The 16,476-nt window shown below is 40.7% G+C and overlaps 1 protein-coding gene across 8 annotated transcripts in view; it reads right to left on the reverse strand.

Annotated features, from left to right (window-relative positions):
- Positions 1-3,434: 3,434 nt before the first annotated feature.
- Positions 3,435-16,476, reverse strand: part of ZNF236 (zinc finger protein 236) — a 131,266-nt gene continuing 118,224 nt past the window's right edge. For 6 of the 8 annotated variants that reach the window (XM_061594212.1, XM_061594203.1, XM_061594231.1 and 3 more), the window contains 5 exons: positions 14,220-14,351; positions 10,527-10,724; positions 9,222-9,351; positions 7,521-7,697; positions 3,435-5,092 (listed from right to left, as the gene is read on the reverse strand). In XM_061594212.1, the coding sequence (XP_061450196.1) occupies positions 4,968-5,092; positions 7,521-7,697; positions 9,222-9,351; positions 10,527-10,724; positions 14,220-14,351 (762 nt within the window). In that variant the 3' untranslated portion in view covers positions 3,435-4,967. Of the gene's footprint in view, positions 5,093-7,520; positions 7,698-9,221; positions 9,352-10,526; positions 10,725-11,432; positions 11,485-14,219; positions 14,352-16,476 lie in introns of those variants that run through there. The other 2 variants (XM_061594240.1, XM_061594247.1) reach the window with 2 other exon arrangements.

Consider the following 16,476-nt stretch of genomic DNA (forward strand, 5'->3'; position numbering starts at 1 on the left):
GTGTAGGCCATGATTTATGAGACCATTTTGTCATTTCTTTCTACATTCAGAACATACCATATCTAACCCAACTATATACTGAACCAGTAAAGGCTGCTCTGATAATAAAGAAGCAGACCGTCCAGTATGGGACATTATAGAAACTACTACTCACATTACAATAGAGTGCAGTGACAGCTCTCTGCCTTTGAGAGGCTGACTGCAGCTTCTGATTACTGAATGTGGAGGCTGGAACCCAATAACTTTACCTCCTGATGTGGAAGTGCCCAAATTGGCCCTGTACACAGTACTTGGCAACTGTGGCAATGTAGTATAATAGTTAGTAGCAGAGCTTGGAAAAGTTACTTTTTTGAACTACAACTCCTATCAACCCAATCCACTGGCCATGCTGGCTGGGGCTGATGGGAGTTGTAGTTCAAAAAGTAACTTTTCCGAGCTCTGGTTAGTAGTAAGATGTTGCTGTGGAATAGCATGAACCATTCAACAGAAATGATGACTGTTACTGAGCAGTAGGATACATTTCATGCACCTAAGCTATTCTTTTAGTTGTGTCCAGTGGTTGTGCTATCTCTTTTGGTAGGTGAGCTTTGGACACTAAATTAACCACTGGCAAATTAATTGCTAGTAGTCAGAGTTTATGCATAAACTCTGGGTCTGGAAAGTAGTATTTATTTGCCAAAACAAATAGTCTGAAGAAGTGCTTCCCATTCAATCTAAGTCTTTTACTTAGGAGCTGAACTGGAATCACCTTGAAATCAGTACTAGGTTCTTTTGGAACCTCTGTGCTTTGGATCAGTTGGCTTGTCAGGATGATCCAATGCTAACATTCTACAAAACAAATGAATAAAATGTTCACCTTTAACAGTGTGTGAGATATTTCCTTTTCAGTCTGTACCAGGAAGTTACTTCCTTCCCCCTCCTCAATATCTGGTGTCACCTGAGGATCAAGGGAATCAGTGTTCATAGCAGCATCTGGCTGTCTAGCAACCTGTGGTGTCACTCTGAACTCTTGCCCCCAGCCCATTGGAATTGTGTGCAAGTCTGGGAACTTAACACCCTCATCTGAAGAGGAATTGTGCCCATGATATGGCTTTCTCCTAATCTGATTGTGCATCAGACTAATTTTATTGATTGATTGATTAATCATCATCAGTATTGTTTTTGCATGACTTGGCAGCAATAATTTGTGGATAATCTGGTTGATCAGTCTGTCTGTGGCTGGACTGAGAAACTACACTGTGAATTAGAAAACTGTAGTGCACCCAATGTGCCACTATATGGCGCTGTTGAGTGCACTTGAGCCACTGTATCTCAGCGAGATTTAACATCTTCCAGGCAAACTATTTATCTGCTGCAAAAACAGATGCAGTTCAGATAACCACATGGACTGAGTGTTCTGCTCAGTTGATCTGAATGTAGGCAATTGCCACATATAGCCCCTGTGTTTTCTTTGAAGAGACCAGTTTTGTTTGGTATTTGTTTTTAATGAAGTGTCTTTGTCTGTTGCTTATGCCCACAAATTAATCACTTGATGAAGATAGCACACATGGAACAGCCCTAGTACTTGTTTGAGGTGGGAGCTGCAGATTAGACAGCTCAGCTGCATGCTTGATTGCAGTTTGCCGAGCTGAGTCTACTTCTACTGACCAGGGCATCCAGGACACGCTTCCCTCATATAGCATGTCTTCCTGGTCTCCAGTAACTCATCTGACCTTGTAGTGGCCATTAGTTGCTGCCCAATCATTGACCTGCAGACAAGGTGGAGGTCACACCCTCCACGGGGCTACGTAAGACTATTGAGGGAACGCAGCAGCATTTCTCAGACCCAGAAACAACTGAATCATCATACACATTCTGTTGCGCCTAACTGGTCGGTCTGCCAAACGTTTTAACCATCAGCCTGAGTGCTCTACCTCTGGGCACATCATGTGGGTCTGGTGAAGCACTGTCACATGTTCTCTGTTGTCCCTGCTGCTCATTAACAGTATTGTTTGGCTGACTCAAATGGACACTGTGCTACAATGTATTGGAAGCTAATTGATTATTCACTGATGCACGGTGTGCTTGTGTAACTTGCTGCATTTGTGCAGATGCTACTTGAAAAGACTGGCGAAATGCAGCTAGTTCTGCAGAAATGTCATCCATCAGGGTTCTTCCAATGTGATTTAATGCAGCAGGACTTAAATGGAAAGATTCCTGATTGAAACCAGAGATGGCAGCAGACAGCAAATTAACTGTCTCTGTTTAATCTTTATACTGTTGCTGTTTTTGACCAGAGGTGGCAGCATTACGCAATGGCACTGTATCTAAACAGATCTGGGGAAGTTCAGACTGCTGGGTGTTAAACCCAGTGCACTCTGAATTTGAGCTGGAAAGGACCAAAGGATCTGGAGCCCTTTCATCCTCAGACAGCATCTCATCTTCTGTTGCCACCCATTGCTGGCTTTGCTCTCATGTAAGCTGCTATTCTGCACTTCAATAATGTTGTTGGTAGAACTGTGTTTTTATTTTTGTCCTTCCTTTTGGCATCATTTTCCCTCCCTGATTGCTCTGCTACCACATCGCTTGCACGGTTTGCAATGCTTTTGTGAATGTTTCTGGCCACTCTTTGTGCTACTGCAAGAGTTAATGGGCCACCCACTGCCCGTGAGGCTGCTTTCTGTTGCCCAAATGGCAGTCTTCTGCACTCTAATAATGTTGTTGGTAAAATGGTGTTTTTATTTTTTCCCTTAGTTCTGGCAGCACTTTCCCTCCCTGATTGCTCTGCTACTGCATTGCTTGCAGGGTTTACAGTGCTTTGCTGTTGATTACTGGCCTCTCTCTGTGCTACCGCAGGAGTGAATAGGCCACGTGCTGACTGTGAGACTGTTTACTGTTGATCAAAATGGCGGCTGCCTCCATGCACACTGCTGCAGCTTGTCTTTTTAACCGTCATCTTGCCTGAGCGGGCTGAAGGTGCTACCGCACCAACCACTCCTCCCAGTTTGTGCCATAACTTCAATCTTTTATTAGAGTGCTCTGTAGAGACTTTGTTATGATCCTTGTGTTTTTAACCAACATCTTTTTCTCTGAGTGGGCTGAAGGCGCTACTACAGCAACCGCTCTTGCCACTTTCTGTGTGGATTTTATTTTTTGGAGTGCTCCTTAGGAATTTTGCTGCCAGCAGGGTTTTTTTTTCCTTTTCAGAAGAGTATTCCTTGTCACAGTTGAATCAATGTACAAAATTCATTAGATAAAACAAAATTAATTTGAACACCTCAGATCAATCAACAGGAACACTCATTTAAAACTTCTGAAAAAGAACAACATATCAGACACAAAAGCAAGTTTGGAAAAAATTAATATTATTTAAAATATGTCTGACTTAAATATCTCCACATAACAAAGTGTTGTTATCAAGTCAACAGTCATATTACTTATATACATATGTCCATAGTTAACAAAAGAATTATGAGATCTCCTATCAAAGCAGTGATTTTTCTCCTTCAGGAAATAGAAAGAACTAGTCTTATAATACACAAAGTATAAATTATATGTACAGATAGCTTCTTTCTGGAACTGAGAGCAAATAAAAAGCAATTATTTTTCAGAAAGATATAACATGTCTACATTACAATAAAATGAATTAATACTGATTTTGAAGTGTTCACTTGAAGTTGGAAACTTTATGAACACTTCCTATAATTAGGATTGTTATTTACAAAATATACTTAACAGCCACATAGAGGCTTAAATATCTGTATATATATACACACACACACACACACATATATAACATATAAAGAAATTCAAAAATTTAAAGTAAAGTTAAGCAAGATCCTTCTGTCTTTGGAATGTTTAAAACAGAAAATTCTTTATTCCAGTGTTTCTTTAGATATATAAGCTTTTCTATGGGGCTTTTCAGAAAAATACTGAAAGGCCTAGGTAGTTTTAAAATGTGTTAAAAGGCTCCCAATTTGAATGGCAACAAAATCATGTTTTTTATTAATTGGGAGGTATCTGTTGGAGAGACCAACCTGTGTCAACTGATACAACCTATGTTGCAGCTCACTTGGTTTGGTCACAAGAAGGTACAGTTTTGTATGTCCTACCATCTTTAACTTATGGCTTATGTTTTCATAGTTAGCCAGCTAAAGCTGCTGAGCTTTAAGACATACACAGAAAATATATGTATTTGTTGTTCATGGAGCCTCTGCTGTTGTTAGTTAGGTTTTCTGTGAATTATTGCTGAATGTAAAGCTAAACATGTACAATTAAGAAATTAATAAAAAGTAACATTAACAAAATGAATATGGCCCATCATTTTCTGACATGTCAACACCAGCAGCATCATTATGTAATACCAATTAATGGACTAAGGCATTTAATGCTGTATTTTAATATGAATTCTCTACTGCAGCCTTTCCCAACCAGTGTGCCTCCAAATATTGTTGGACCACAATTCCCATCTTTCCTGACCATTGGCAATGCTGGCTGAGGCTGATGGGAGTTGTGGTCCAACAACATCTGGAGGCACACTGGTTGGGAAAGGCTGCTCTACTGCATGCAACTAATTGTGAGATCATTTTTCTTCCAATTAATTTTAAACAGTCAGGAATTCCTCATGATTGGCAGAATCTCCATATGGTCTACCTTCCAATCAGCATTCACCAATATAAAGGTCTGGGTGTGTGTCTTTGTTTTTTAAGTGAATACACTTATGGTGGATTTGGATTCGAAAGATGAGCAAGTTCCATGTACCTGAGATCACTGATTGTAGTCAATATAGCAAAGTGTATCTGGTGAGTCTCCAATATCCTCCAAGCTTACAAAAAACAACAATTCTTTTGTTGGTTTTGTAAAATTTAAAAAGCTATATTATCTTATTATTTTCAATATGTTAGGTTTTAATAATAAAAATCCACAGATGACTATTTTTAGAAAAACTCTAGTCCTGAAAGCATTTCAAGCTTTCACCTTGGTTGCCATCAAAAAATATTGGTTATACTCTGCCATTCATTTGAAGATTCTTGTACAACCTCTTCCAAGTTCAGAGCTCGATTAATGTCTTCTCCTTCTTGTCCTTGATGACTGGTAGATTCTTGTACCGTGCCTACCATAATGTAGAACAGAAATAATGCTAAGAGGCATAAGCACAAGATCTACTGTAAATACAGAAGTGTTTACTAAATACACAATAAGAAATGTGTAACATTTTTTGCAGAAAAAGTAAACTAATTCCAACCACACATTATGTAATACCTACAAAATAGGGTACCCACATTCCTTTCATCATTGCAATCATTTTGATACAGAGCAGCAGATAAACTCTACAGTGCTCTTGGTTGTGGGTTGCCTACTCCTTTCAATGGAGGAACATGAATGCTTAATCTATTCTGACCATTTAAATTAATGAAACAGTCTGTGAGGTCAATGGAATACATTTATTGCTGTAAGAAGTCACTGAATCATGGGAAGAAACTATCATCTATATAACGACCCAAAAATTTAGTTACAAAACACTGCTCCACTTTCCCAACCCATTCATTTAACACAGATTCCACTACTGTATTTATTCACATTCATGATAAACAACAGTTTAGCTTAATATAAATGAGTGTAGGTAGACTCGTACATCCCACCCCTCATTTCCACATGTGGCCACTAGGTGGAGTTTCGCTTCCAGTGTACCTTAAGCGCAACTTGTGTTGTCTGCACCAACAAACTACAGGTAATGTGGCTTGCCTGACATGACAAGTTATGCTTAAGCAAAACCGGAAGGAGAAAGCTTTCAAATTCCTCCTCGCAGCTATGCCAGAATAGGAAAAAGGAGGGGGAGAAGTGTGAGCCCAAGGCTCATTTACTTCACACTGAACTATGGTTCAGTGTGATGTCTGAATCAGCGTATATTGCCTTCAACTACCAAGAGAAATATCAGTAATATACTTCGGAGGGGAGGGGAGGACAGAACTCCTTTCTTGCTTTGATATGGTTCCAATGCGCATCTGGAAAAACTGATTATTTTGCTGCTAGCAGGCCAAGCATGCAGCCAACCCTACGTTTAGAAGAAAATGTGTCAGACGCAAAAAGCCTATGAATTGCACCCAATACTGCATAAGCAGAAGACAGCTTTCACAACAGATATTTCCTTTCCCCATCTTCCCTTGCAAGTATCCCCCTGAAAAGCCTCTCCAGAGCATGAGGAGGATGTACCCAGGGCCAGCTCCAAAGGGTGGCCAAGTGGGGCCCTGTCTGAGGGCCCCTGGGGCTACAGGGGCCGCTGAGGCACCCCTCCACTCCTCTTCTGTGATTCACGGCAGAATTGCTCCCGCTGATCGCACAGCGAGAGCTCCGGAGCCCCCACCATTCCCTTGCTTCTTCAACCTACCTTTCTTGGCTGTTTTGCAGTTGCGCGCACAGCGCTGCCCTTGACCAACATGGCAGCCAAGCTTCCCTAAGGGACTGAAGCCTCTGCCACCATCTTGGCTGATGGCACGCATGCATGCTACGCACACGTATCCCTGCCATGAGCCAAGATGGTGGCAGAGGCTTCAGCCCCTTAGGGAAACCTTGGCCGCCATCTTGATATAGGGCAGCTCTGCGTGTGCAAACACACAACAGCCGAGAAAGGTAGGTTGAAGAAGCAAGGAAATAGCGGGGACTCCGAAGCTCTTGCAGTGCGATCAGTGGGAGCAATCCTGCAGCAAATCACGGAAGGGCAGCGCTGGGGCCCAGGGCAGGCTTGTGCCCTAGGTCCCCGGCATGTCTGGGGCCAGCCCTAGATGTACCACTGTGGACTGCGTTCTACACAAGTGCAGTGAGAAAATGGGAGTTGCCCAAAACCAGGAAGAGAGATTTTGCACCACTCATGCAAAGTGTCTGTTTTCAGGTTATTTCCCTCACACACACATACTGCAACGCTGTAAGGCACAGCCCAAAATGTTCAATATGTCCCGCCCTGAAGAGGCTTTATGGGGGCTGTAAGAGGGAGGAGGGAAAGGAAAATATGCTGCTGTTTTGTAATTAACTGAGTATTCTATAGTACCCTGTTGCAGTCATGGGCTAAAAAAGCTTATGCTGTGTATCAAAATGCTTTCTTAGCCTCAGAAGCAGGATTATTGTAGTTGTGCTGAATAACAGCATGACAACTGGATAATGAGGGACCATGGTATCCCTCTGTAGAGTACAGGAAAGAGGAAAATATTACTATTCAGCACAAACAGTAACACCCATACATGTATATCATGCAATACATTATCCACTGCTGAATGCCTAAAGCAGGAGTGTGAATCCACTTTTCACCAGCAGGCCACTGCTTTACTTGTCCTGCACCTCATATCATATGAGTGACAGACAGGTGAGGCCTGATAAAAATGGTGGTATGGGCCACTTTCCCCACCCTTGGCCTAGACACTGAGAGGAGGGGATTAGAACAAAAGAAAAAGGTGTTAAGCCATGTGAATATTGGGTTGTAAAGCCCAGGGCTGGATTAAGCTCTACAGTATTTGATATAGAACTTTCACTTAGCACATTGCACATACCAGAATAGCCATGGGCTCGTTTCATATGAAGCTTCATATTGCTTTTCTGGGTAAATCCCATTGCACAATAATCACATTTGTATGGTCTTTCTCCGGTGTGTTTTTTCATATGAACTTGCAATGCACTCTTCTGGTTAAAAGCTTTCTCACACAATGTGCACTGAAACGGTCGCTCTCCTTTAATAAACAAGAAACTTTGAAAGATTAATTGCAAAGTGATGTGCAGTGGAGTAAAACCCCTTAAACTTCACAGATACACAAATATTACACTAATATTAGTGAGACCTTTCTCACTAAAAGCAGCCAATTGGCTGCTTTTAACTGCAAGTTATCCTTTTTGAGTTATCTATGGATTATATCCCTAGTTCAGGATAGGAGGCAGATTCTGAAGGGAAAAAAACACTGCGTCTAGACAGGGGTAGCCTGTGCATCGATTCACTACTTGAAGCCACTTTATAGTGATTGAGGGGGAAGGGAAATTCCTATCTAAAGTTTAAAGTACCAGGAGGAAACACATGGGTGCCATCTTTGCTGCACATGACAGTAACCCCTGCTGATACCAGTACCCTATGTCCACACTAAGGTGAGTTTCTTCTCAACAACTGCATGCTTGCATGGGTCTGGTTGTGGCACCCCGTTTTCCTTACCACTTCACAGTGTTTAAAAATATGGATGGGAATTCCCCTCCTTCTCCCCAGTCAACATGCAGATGATGCAAACTGCCTTACTAGGACTACTCTAACCCTTCCTGTACTCTCATAGTCAAAACTTCCAAAGAACCAAGTACCAACAAGGCACTGAAAAGGTAATTGCAAACTAAAACCTCAGAAAAAGTATAAAATGGAAAACCGTAACTCTACCATATATCTGGAAGATTTCCAAATATATACAAATACTATATATCCAGGGCCCCAAATAGTATTCAGAGCTTATCAAAGGCAAAACATCGAAGTCAGGATTCTATTCTCAATTACTTTATTTATTTATTTGAAAATAAACTCATTCTCACTGGGTGAGAATGTAACAGGAGATTAAGGATAACTCACAGATAAAGACTGAGTTGTCTGATCTACGTATGAAAGCATGTCAATTTTGAAACCCTGCACACCTCCACCTAGGATACTCTCAGGAAGCACTACAATCCTAGTAGAATATGCCATAATCTGTAACGGGACAGCTTCCTAAATATTTAAGAGGCTCAAAAATACATGATAATGCATTTCAGAATGAAAAAAAGGAGAGGCTTTCTTGTGTTAGTTGATTGCCATAATTTACAGAGGGCAGAAAGGAACTGAAACTAGTAAAAGACAGTTCATTTTAGTTATAAAACTTGGTCAGGAGAAGACACTGTATTGGCCTGAAGTAATAGAACTCCCAACCCTGAGACCTCTGCACTTAATGCTAGGAAAAGGCTCAGAAAAGCTGAAACATGGGTAGATTTACTCTTGAATAGAGATGGTCAGTTAACACTGCTGAACTCCTTTCTCACCTGTTGTTTCCAATTTGGGCATGTGGTGCAAAGACACAAGTGAACAGCCCAGGCACCCAATTGCTGCCTCTCTCTTCCTACTGTTCCCAGATTGAACTGCTAATGCAATGGCACAGATGTGGCAGAATCATGACTTCTAGTTTAAGTTCTATATAATTTACTTAATTTGTTAAGCAGTTTGTGGCTAGCCACTTTTTCTGCTAATTTCTTACCTGTATGAATGCGACTATGCCTTTCCAGTTGACTTGGCTTAGCAAAGGCTTTTTCACAAGTATCACATTTAAATACTCTTGGCTTTTGGGAATTGGGTGATGGTCCAGCCTGATGAGTCTGCGTATGTTCCTAATTCAAAACACACAAGAAATATCTTATAGATGTTTAGGTAAGGAAAAAAATCACTGGTGCAAACTCCCTCACACGTTCTTTTATAAAGATCTACAAAGTAAGAGGCCAGAAATTGGCAAATTCAATCTATGTTAGAAAGGATACAGATAACATACACTCCTTAACAAGTGTAAGACTTTCTTAAATTTAAAAAGCATGAAGCACAACCATTTACAACTTCCCTGTTTCAGCAGAAAGCATGTTAAAAAGATAAGCATTTCCCCAAATTCCAGACTTCTTTCCAAGGAAAGAAGCCCACACTCACAATTATGGTGGAGCCAATATGGCTTGGTTCACATGTAACCATTTTCCATTATGACTGAACCAAGCTCATAAATCAAAATAAAAATTTATTTCTCCTTCCTCACAAAAAATTGAAGTATAGCTTTATAAAGGTATTATATTTTTATTCTGCTTCCTGACAAGCAAGGTGTTTCATATTAAAATATAATAAAACATGTGCAATGCTAAAAAGAACATAGAAACCGGCATAATCAACAGCACTAAAACCATTAAACAGTTGGGGGGGGGAAAGAAAGGTCCTGGTCTTAACCATGAACGAAGAAGTAACCAGCTGGATTTCTTTAGGTAAGACCGAGGGCCATTGAGATTTTGTACCCCTTGCCTCCCAGGAAGAATACCAGAGCAATGGAGGCAACAGCCTAGACCCATCCATTTGCCAGAGAAGTAACAGCTGCAAGAAGCTTGCTTCTTAAAGAACACTCTGATCCAACTACCAGTTGCCCTGGGAGTACAGAAATGAAGGGAAGCACACCCTGGTCCTATTAACTAGTCAGAAGAGAGCAGGATGGGGAAAAAATCCAGATATCAAAAAAGGGTAATGTGTCAGAGCTATGCCAGTAACAGGATCAGATAACTTGGAACCTCAATATCCAGACAAAAATTCCAATGGGTATAATTTTGCAAGCATCTATTATTAATTGAAAGCCTGTTTATAATTCATCTTTTAAAACTTATTAAAGGTTCCTAATAGTAGCAGAATTGTTTTCATCAAATAATACCTATTGAAAAGGCAGATGTTCACTGTAAAAACAAACAAGGATGCCCTTTTTGAACGATTTAGACCTCTTTGGAGGTTTTCAATATAATACGTTGTAGATTTTATTTCATACCTTAAGGTGTGTTGCTCGTTTGAAGGCTTTATTGCAAATATGACAAACATGGATTCTTTCTTTTCCATGAACTTCTTTACTGTGCTGCATTAGCATGGCAGCTGAAGAAAAAGTTTGACTACATTCAAAACACTGGTGCACACGGGACTCTTTTTCAGCCTGAATACCTTTAGGCAGGCTTGGGGAAATCTCACTCACCTGAAACAATTACATAAAATACACACACATTATGGGAAATACACCTACCTAAAACTCAAGATGTGAATATCACTCTTCAGATGTGATGTGCTTATGCCTTGAAGAACACATAATTGAATGGGTAGCAATATATGCCATGCAACCTTTAGTCCAACTCTTCAGTAAAATAAAGGAATCAGTTATGAGTAATCTACTACTTATAAAAACCTGTTTTCCCAAAATTAGTATTTTGTATAACTCGTAAGAGATTAAGATGCACAATATATTTTCACTCAAGTTTCAGAGTGAAGGAATTTACCTGTGAATTTTTATTCCAGTAGGTGGCAGGAGGTTATTCTGTTATTGGTATGCTGCCTCCCCCACATGAATCAGCAAGGTAGAGCTAATTTGTCAATTATCATAGGTGAATACCTGCCCAAGTCCCCAGAAAGATAATGCAAAAACACTAACAAATACAAAAACTGGAGCATCTAACAAATTAACAGGAGAAGAAAACAAATGGATATTCCTTAGAATCCCTGTATGAAACCCATATACAAATAAGTTAGTGAAGTTGAAAGAGAGGATCAGAATATTCTCCTGCCACTGACTGGAAGAAGAATGTATAGGTAAGAATTCCCTCTTCTAATAGTGGCAGTAATGTATTCTGTCCCTCAGAATGTACTATGGCAATGCCATTGCCTGGTGAGATAGCTTCAGTGTCATTACCTTCACTGGGAGAATAACCCGTTAAGTATCTTCCTTCCAAAGGCTGACAATGCTGAAACAAATGTTTTTAGTCAAAGTGTGTACAAATTAGCAGAGGGCCATGTTGCAGTTTTCTTCCAACAAATGTTATGTCTTCACAACATTCCTGAAGTGGCTGTCTGCTTACAGAATGTGAAAGGGCCCTGTTAATGCTTGTAGTATAGACCAGCAGTTCTTTTTTCCTCCCTAGGACTACTTGAAAATTGCTGGAAATCGTGGCACGCCACTTAATTAGCTTTTTGTGGCTGTTCAAAAAATCAAAGCACATATTTTCATGACTGTACACTTACCTTTCTAATGGTATGCATGTGCCTCTTTTTGTGTGCAAATTTATGTGAAGTCAGTTATAATGTTTGTCAGCTTTAGCCTCAGATCAGGTTCAGCATTCTGAATTTGGATTTGAGATCCCTTCAGATAATGCAAAAACTGCAATTGACTGAGTGCCACCAACTTGGGTAATTATCTTACTACAGCAATAGCCACCAAGAGCATCTTCCACATAGTTTTCACAGAGGAATCAGTGGCATAGGGGTCCTCATTCAGAACCAATGGGACTTTGGGAATCAAGTTGAGAATTCAAGTCAAAATTCTAGCCACTTCTGGGGGTGTCACAAAGACACTGTCATTTTACACTAGGGTGTTGGGAATGGAATTTGCCCTCGGCAGGTAAGAAATGACTCAGTCAGACCATTACTAAGCCACCAGTTCTTTAGACAGATCAGCCAATAATGCTTTTTTTAATTGTTGTAAAGTGTGGGGCGACAATAGTAATGGAGTAGGAGGGTTAGATAATGATTGAGATTGAATAGAAGGATCCAATTCTTGCCCTGCAGGTAGGGTCCTAATTGGGGAAAAGGTGGGAGAAACACGATCTTGCCAGATATAGGACGGACAAAAGGGATGAGCTCTGGAGGAATCCTGAAAAGCCCTGAAATCCTCAGAAAAAGAGTGGAGAAAATGGTCCTAAGGTCCATTAGGGACTGTCCTCCTCCTTCGCCAGACAGCTGCTTCTGAGCTCTAAGGCACCTGTGCATCAAGCACCAAGATCTTTCTCTTGTCCCAGGTCCAATCTCCACAGCAGACTCCCCCCCTTCCGAGGTGATCCCATTCAATAGAGAGGGAGAACATGGCTCTGCTGCTAATCTCCCCCCTGATCTCGCAAACCTTGTGTGTTAAATGGTCTCAATGTTGGCGCAGTAAAATTGCTGGATGCCTCCATAGCCTCCCTGCCCACAATTGCACAGAGCACCCAAACATGCTCTGGCCTGCTGGAGAGGGGTTGGCAACAGCTGCTACTAGTGGAGGATGCTGCTTTATGGAAGCCCAGAGCGAAGGTGATGCAGCTGAGATTTTCTGTCAGGAACGGTTGGTTTTTCTTTAGATTTTCCCATGGCCCATAAGCAGAAATCTGTATGTTTATGGCTGAGTGGGACTTATGGGTGAGGGATGAGCAATTCTGAAGAGAGACTGTGATTCTGAGGTAAGGTGGTGAGAGACAGAAGGGAGTGCTGAAGAAGAAAATGGAGGGATGGCACTGAGGTAAAAGTCCAAGGTCTCTACATTCGAAACAGGGGACAACAAGCACAACCCAAACAAGAAATGAGGGCTGAACAAGTAAACTGACAGAACCTTTTTTTTTTAAAGAAAAAATATGGATTAAACAGGGTTTTGAAGAAAGATAGATGAGGAGCAAACAAGAAGACAGACACTAAAATATATAGGCCTGAACCACTAACTGAGCAGAGCACATGAAGACAACCACATTTGGTGAAGGCAGAAAAAGAACTATTCTCAAAGGAAGGGGAAACTAGAAGAGTCTGCAAAATTGAGCAGTGCCTTTTCTGCCTTTAACCATAAGGTGCTCAAGTCCCACCTAAGATCATCTTACATGCATGAGAGAAGATGGACGTTGTAGTTCAGCAACATCTGCAGGGCCAAAGGTTCCCCACACCTGTACTAGACAATCAGATCTGCAAGCCAATTCTTATTTACAAATGACAATCACTCTAATAATTTGATCTTTCAGGTTGAATCTAAATGATACAGAGACAAAAAAGAAGATGGGGCAGAAAATAAAGGAAGCATATTACAATGAATCGCTGTCAGAATCAGAAGAATTCAAAGTAATGATGGTACAGAGTAGGGGTGGACAAACGTTTTTCTGTCATAGGCCAAATTCCTTCAGGAGTAATCTGTCAGTGACAGCACACCAGCAGTGATTGGGGCCAGAGCCAGTGGTGGTGGTGGTGCTGCAGGGCAGCCCTTTTGCTTTCCCTTTTTCTGCTCCCTCCCCTTTCCATCCTTGCTCCCCCCCATATTAAATTAGGCCAAAGGCAGCAGGGTGCCTACCACTGGCATAGAAACATGGAATGCAAAGAAAGAAAGGATATAAAGAGGAACAGGACATAAAGATTATTAGGGAATGAGCAGCCACATGTATGAATCAGCCTTTAACATTAAAATAAAATGGAAACAGCCAAGACATAAGGATATACACTTAAAATGTTATTTTAACATACACAAAAACAGTGGAGTAATGTTCAAAATGGAAGATTCTTTTAATATGAAGCTGCTTCAAAATTATCATTGAAAAGGCAAAGCTAAGCCAAATGTTAAACCTCCATTTTTAACTTCCATAATAAACTAAATTAATTAGGATAAGATAAAAGACAACATAAATTTTCATCTATATAAAGTCTACATATCTTGTGTCTTTATTCATGGCAGAAGGTTTATAAAAGTGTTTACCTGATATGCTAATTCATCCTGGTTTGTAGGTATTGAATGTGGAGTATGACTCACTAGAATAACTTGCTGAGAGCTTGAAGTGCTTTGTCCAGAGAGACTAGAATCTGTCAGTAAAGCAGGAAACTGTTGTCCCTGCCAAAAGAAAAATAGTAAAGAATTTTACATTTAGAAGAAAATGTAACTGCCATGTTCAGCCAAAGTATTCAACCCCCACACATTAATATGTGGTAGAGCCACCTTTCGCTGTAATAACAATTTAAGTCTTTTGGGGTAGGTATGTACCAACTTTGCACACAGTGTCGGAAGGATTTTGGCCTATTCTTGGCAGATTCGCTCCAGGTTGTTCAGTTTGGTTGGACGTCACTTGTGGACCACAATTTTTAAAGAGCGCCACAGATTCTCAACGGGATTCAAATCAGGACTTTGACTAGGCCATAGTAGGACATTCACCTTTTTGTTCTTCAGCCACTCCAAGGTTGCTTCGGCCTTGTGCTTAGGATCATTGTCTTGCTGAAAAGTGAATTTCCTCCCAAGCTTTAGTTTTTTAGTGGACTGAAAGAGCTTCTCTTGCAGTATTTCCCTGTATTCACTCTATCCATTCTTCCTTCAGTTTTAACAAGATGTCCAGTCCCTGCTGATGAGAAGCATCCCACAGCATGATGCTGCCACCACCATACTTCACTGTAGGGATGGTGTGTCTTGAGGCATGGGTAGTGTTAGGCTTGCACCACACATAGAGCTTTGAGTTTTGGCCAAAAAGCTCTATCTTGGTCTCATCTGACAACAAAACCTTTTCCCACATTGCAGCTGAGGCACTCTCTTGCTTTTTGGCAAACTACACACGTGCTTTCAGATGGTACTTTTTGGGTAATGTTTCTTTCTTGCCACACTCCCATACAGGCAATACTAATACTAATACTAATACTAATACTAATACTAATACTAATAATAATAATGCCATTTCTATATCGCTTAATATATATAAAAATCTCTAAGTGATGTACAGAAGATAAAACAGCAAATATAAAAATATACAATAAAGCCACAATACAAATGCATACATAATACAAATTAACAAATAAATATTACAACAATTGCCTTGCACTTCTCCACTCAACATCTCTCAACCTCCTGGCTCTCACTCAGGACTCCACCCATCCACCCTGGCTCTCACCCAGGGTGCAACACACACACATCGCCCCCAAATCTCACAAGCTTCCCAGGGGATCCCCAGAATGCCGAACAGAAGGATGAAGGAGCAGCTGGAGGCCCGGGCCACCCCTGCAGCCCAGTGTTATGCAGAGCTCTTGATATGGTTGACTGGTGCACCATTATTTCAAAATAAAATATCATACAGAACGAAATTACAATGTACCATTTGTAATTCAGTAATATGAGAGCATTGGTCAGGAGTGTGATTACTTTTGCAAGGCACTATGTGTATGCGCAGTTCCCCTGAAGTGTTATCTTTCCCATCTATCACATTGAGTCCACATTAATAACAACCAAATATATATAGCACAATCAATATGCATGGTGTTCTGCAAAGCTGCTGAGGGGCTTACAATCTAAAACTCAACATAGGGGAGACAACAGAGGAAGGGGAAGGAAATAGAGGGAGGAGCACATAAAGGAGGTATATGCATTATTTTCAGTTACACATATATAGGCTTGGTTAGAGCATGGAATGGAGACTAAGAGTTTGTGCCAAATGATACACAGGAAAAGGTGTTTTGATGAGGTATCTGAAGGGAGTAAGAGAGTGGACATCATGGTTGTTAGACTCTTTTCTAAAGAGGCAGGTGGGTCCCCAGGGGATGAATACAATAGACATTTTACAGGTAGTTTTGGTCTTTTCCTGGATTAAACTAGGAAATGTAGTGCTCTCTTTTAATAAACTGCAGGGGGGGCAGGTGGAGGGATATGTGCCCTACTGCATGTGGTGATGGTCCTCTTACTTTACACAGACTTTTCCTTCTGAGGTCTCCCCAGATTACTTATAAAGTATGCAATTTACGCCCATGTTTATGTGTGTTTTATCATAGAACAGCAAGGCTTGAAGGAGAACCCACTTATATTATATATTCTACATCTTGCCTTAATATAGGATACCCTATGCTTAAATCATCTCCTACAGATGCTTGTCTAGCCTGCAACAGTTCTTGCAGCAAGAAAGGAAATATTTGCTTATGTGTAATTTATAGACACATTGCACATGTGTTAATTAACACTAAAATCAGCAGAGGCAACAGGGCTG

The sequence above is a fragment of the Rhineura floridana genome, chromosome 1 (assembly GCF_030035675.1).
Source record: "Rhineura floridana isolate rRhiFlo1 chromosome 1, rRhiFlo1.hap2, whole genome shotgun sequence".
Classification (NCBI taxonomy): domain Eukaryota; kingdom Metazoa; phylum Chordata; class Lepidosauria; order Squamata; family Rhineuridae; genus Rhineura; species Rhineura floridana.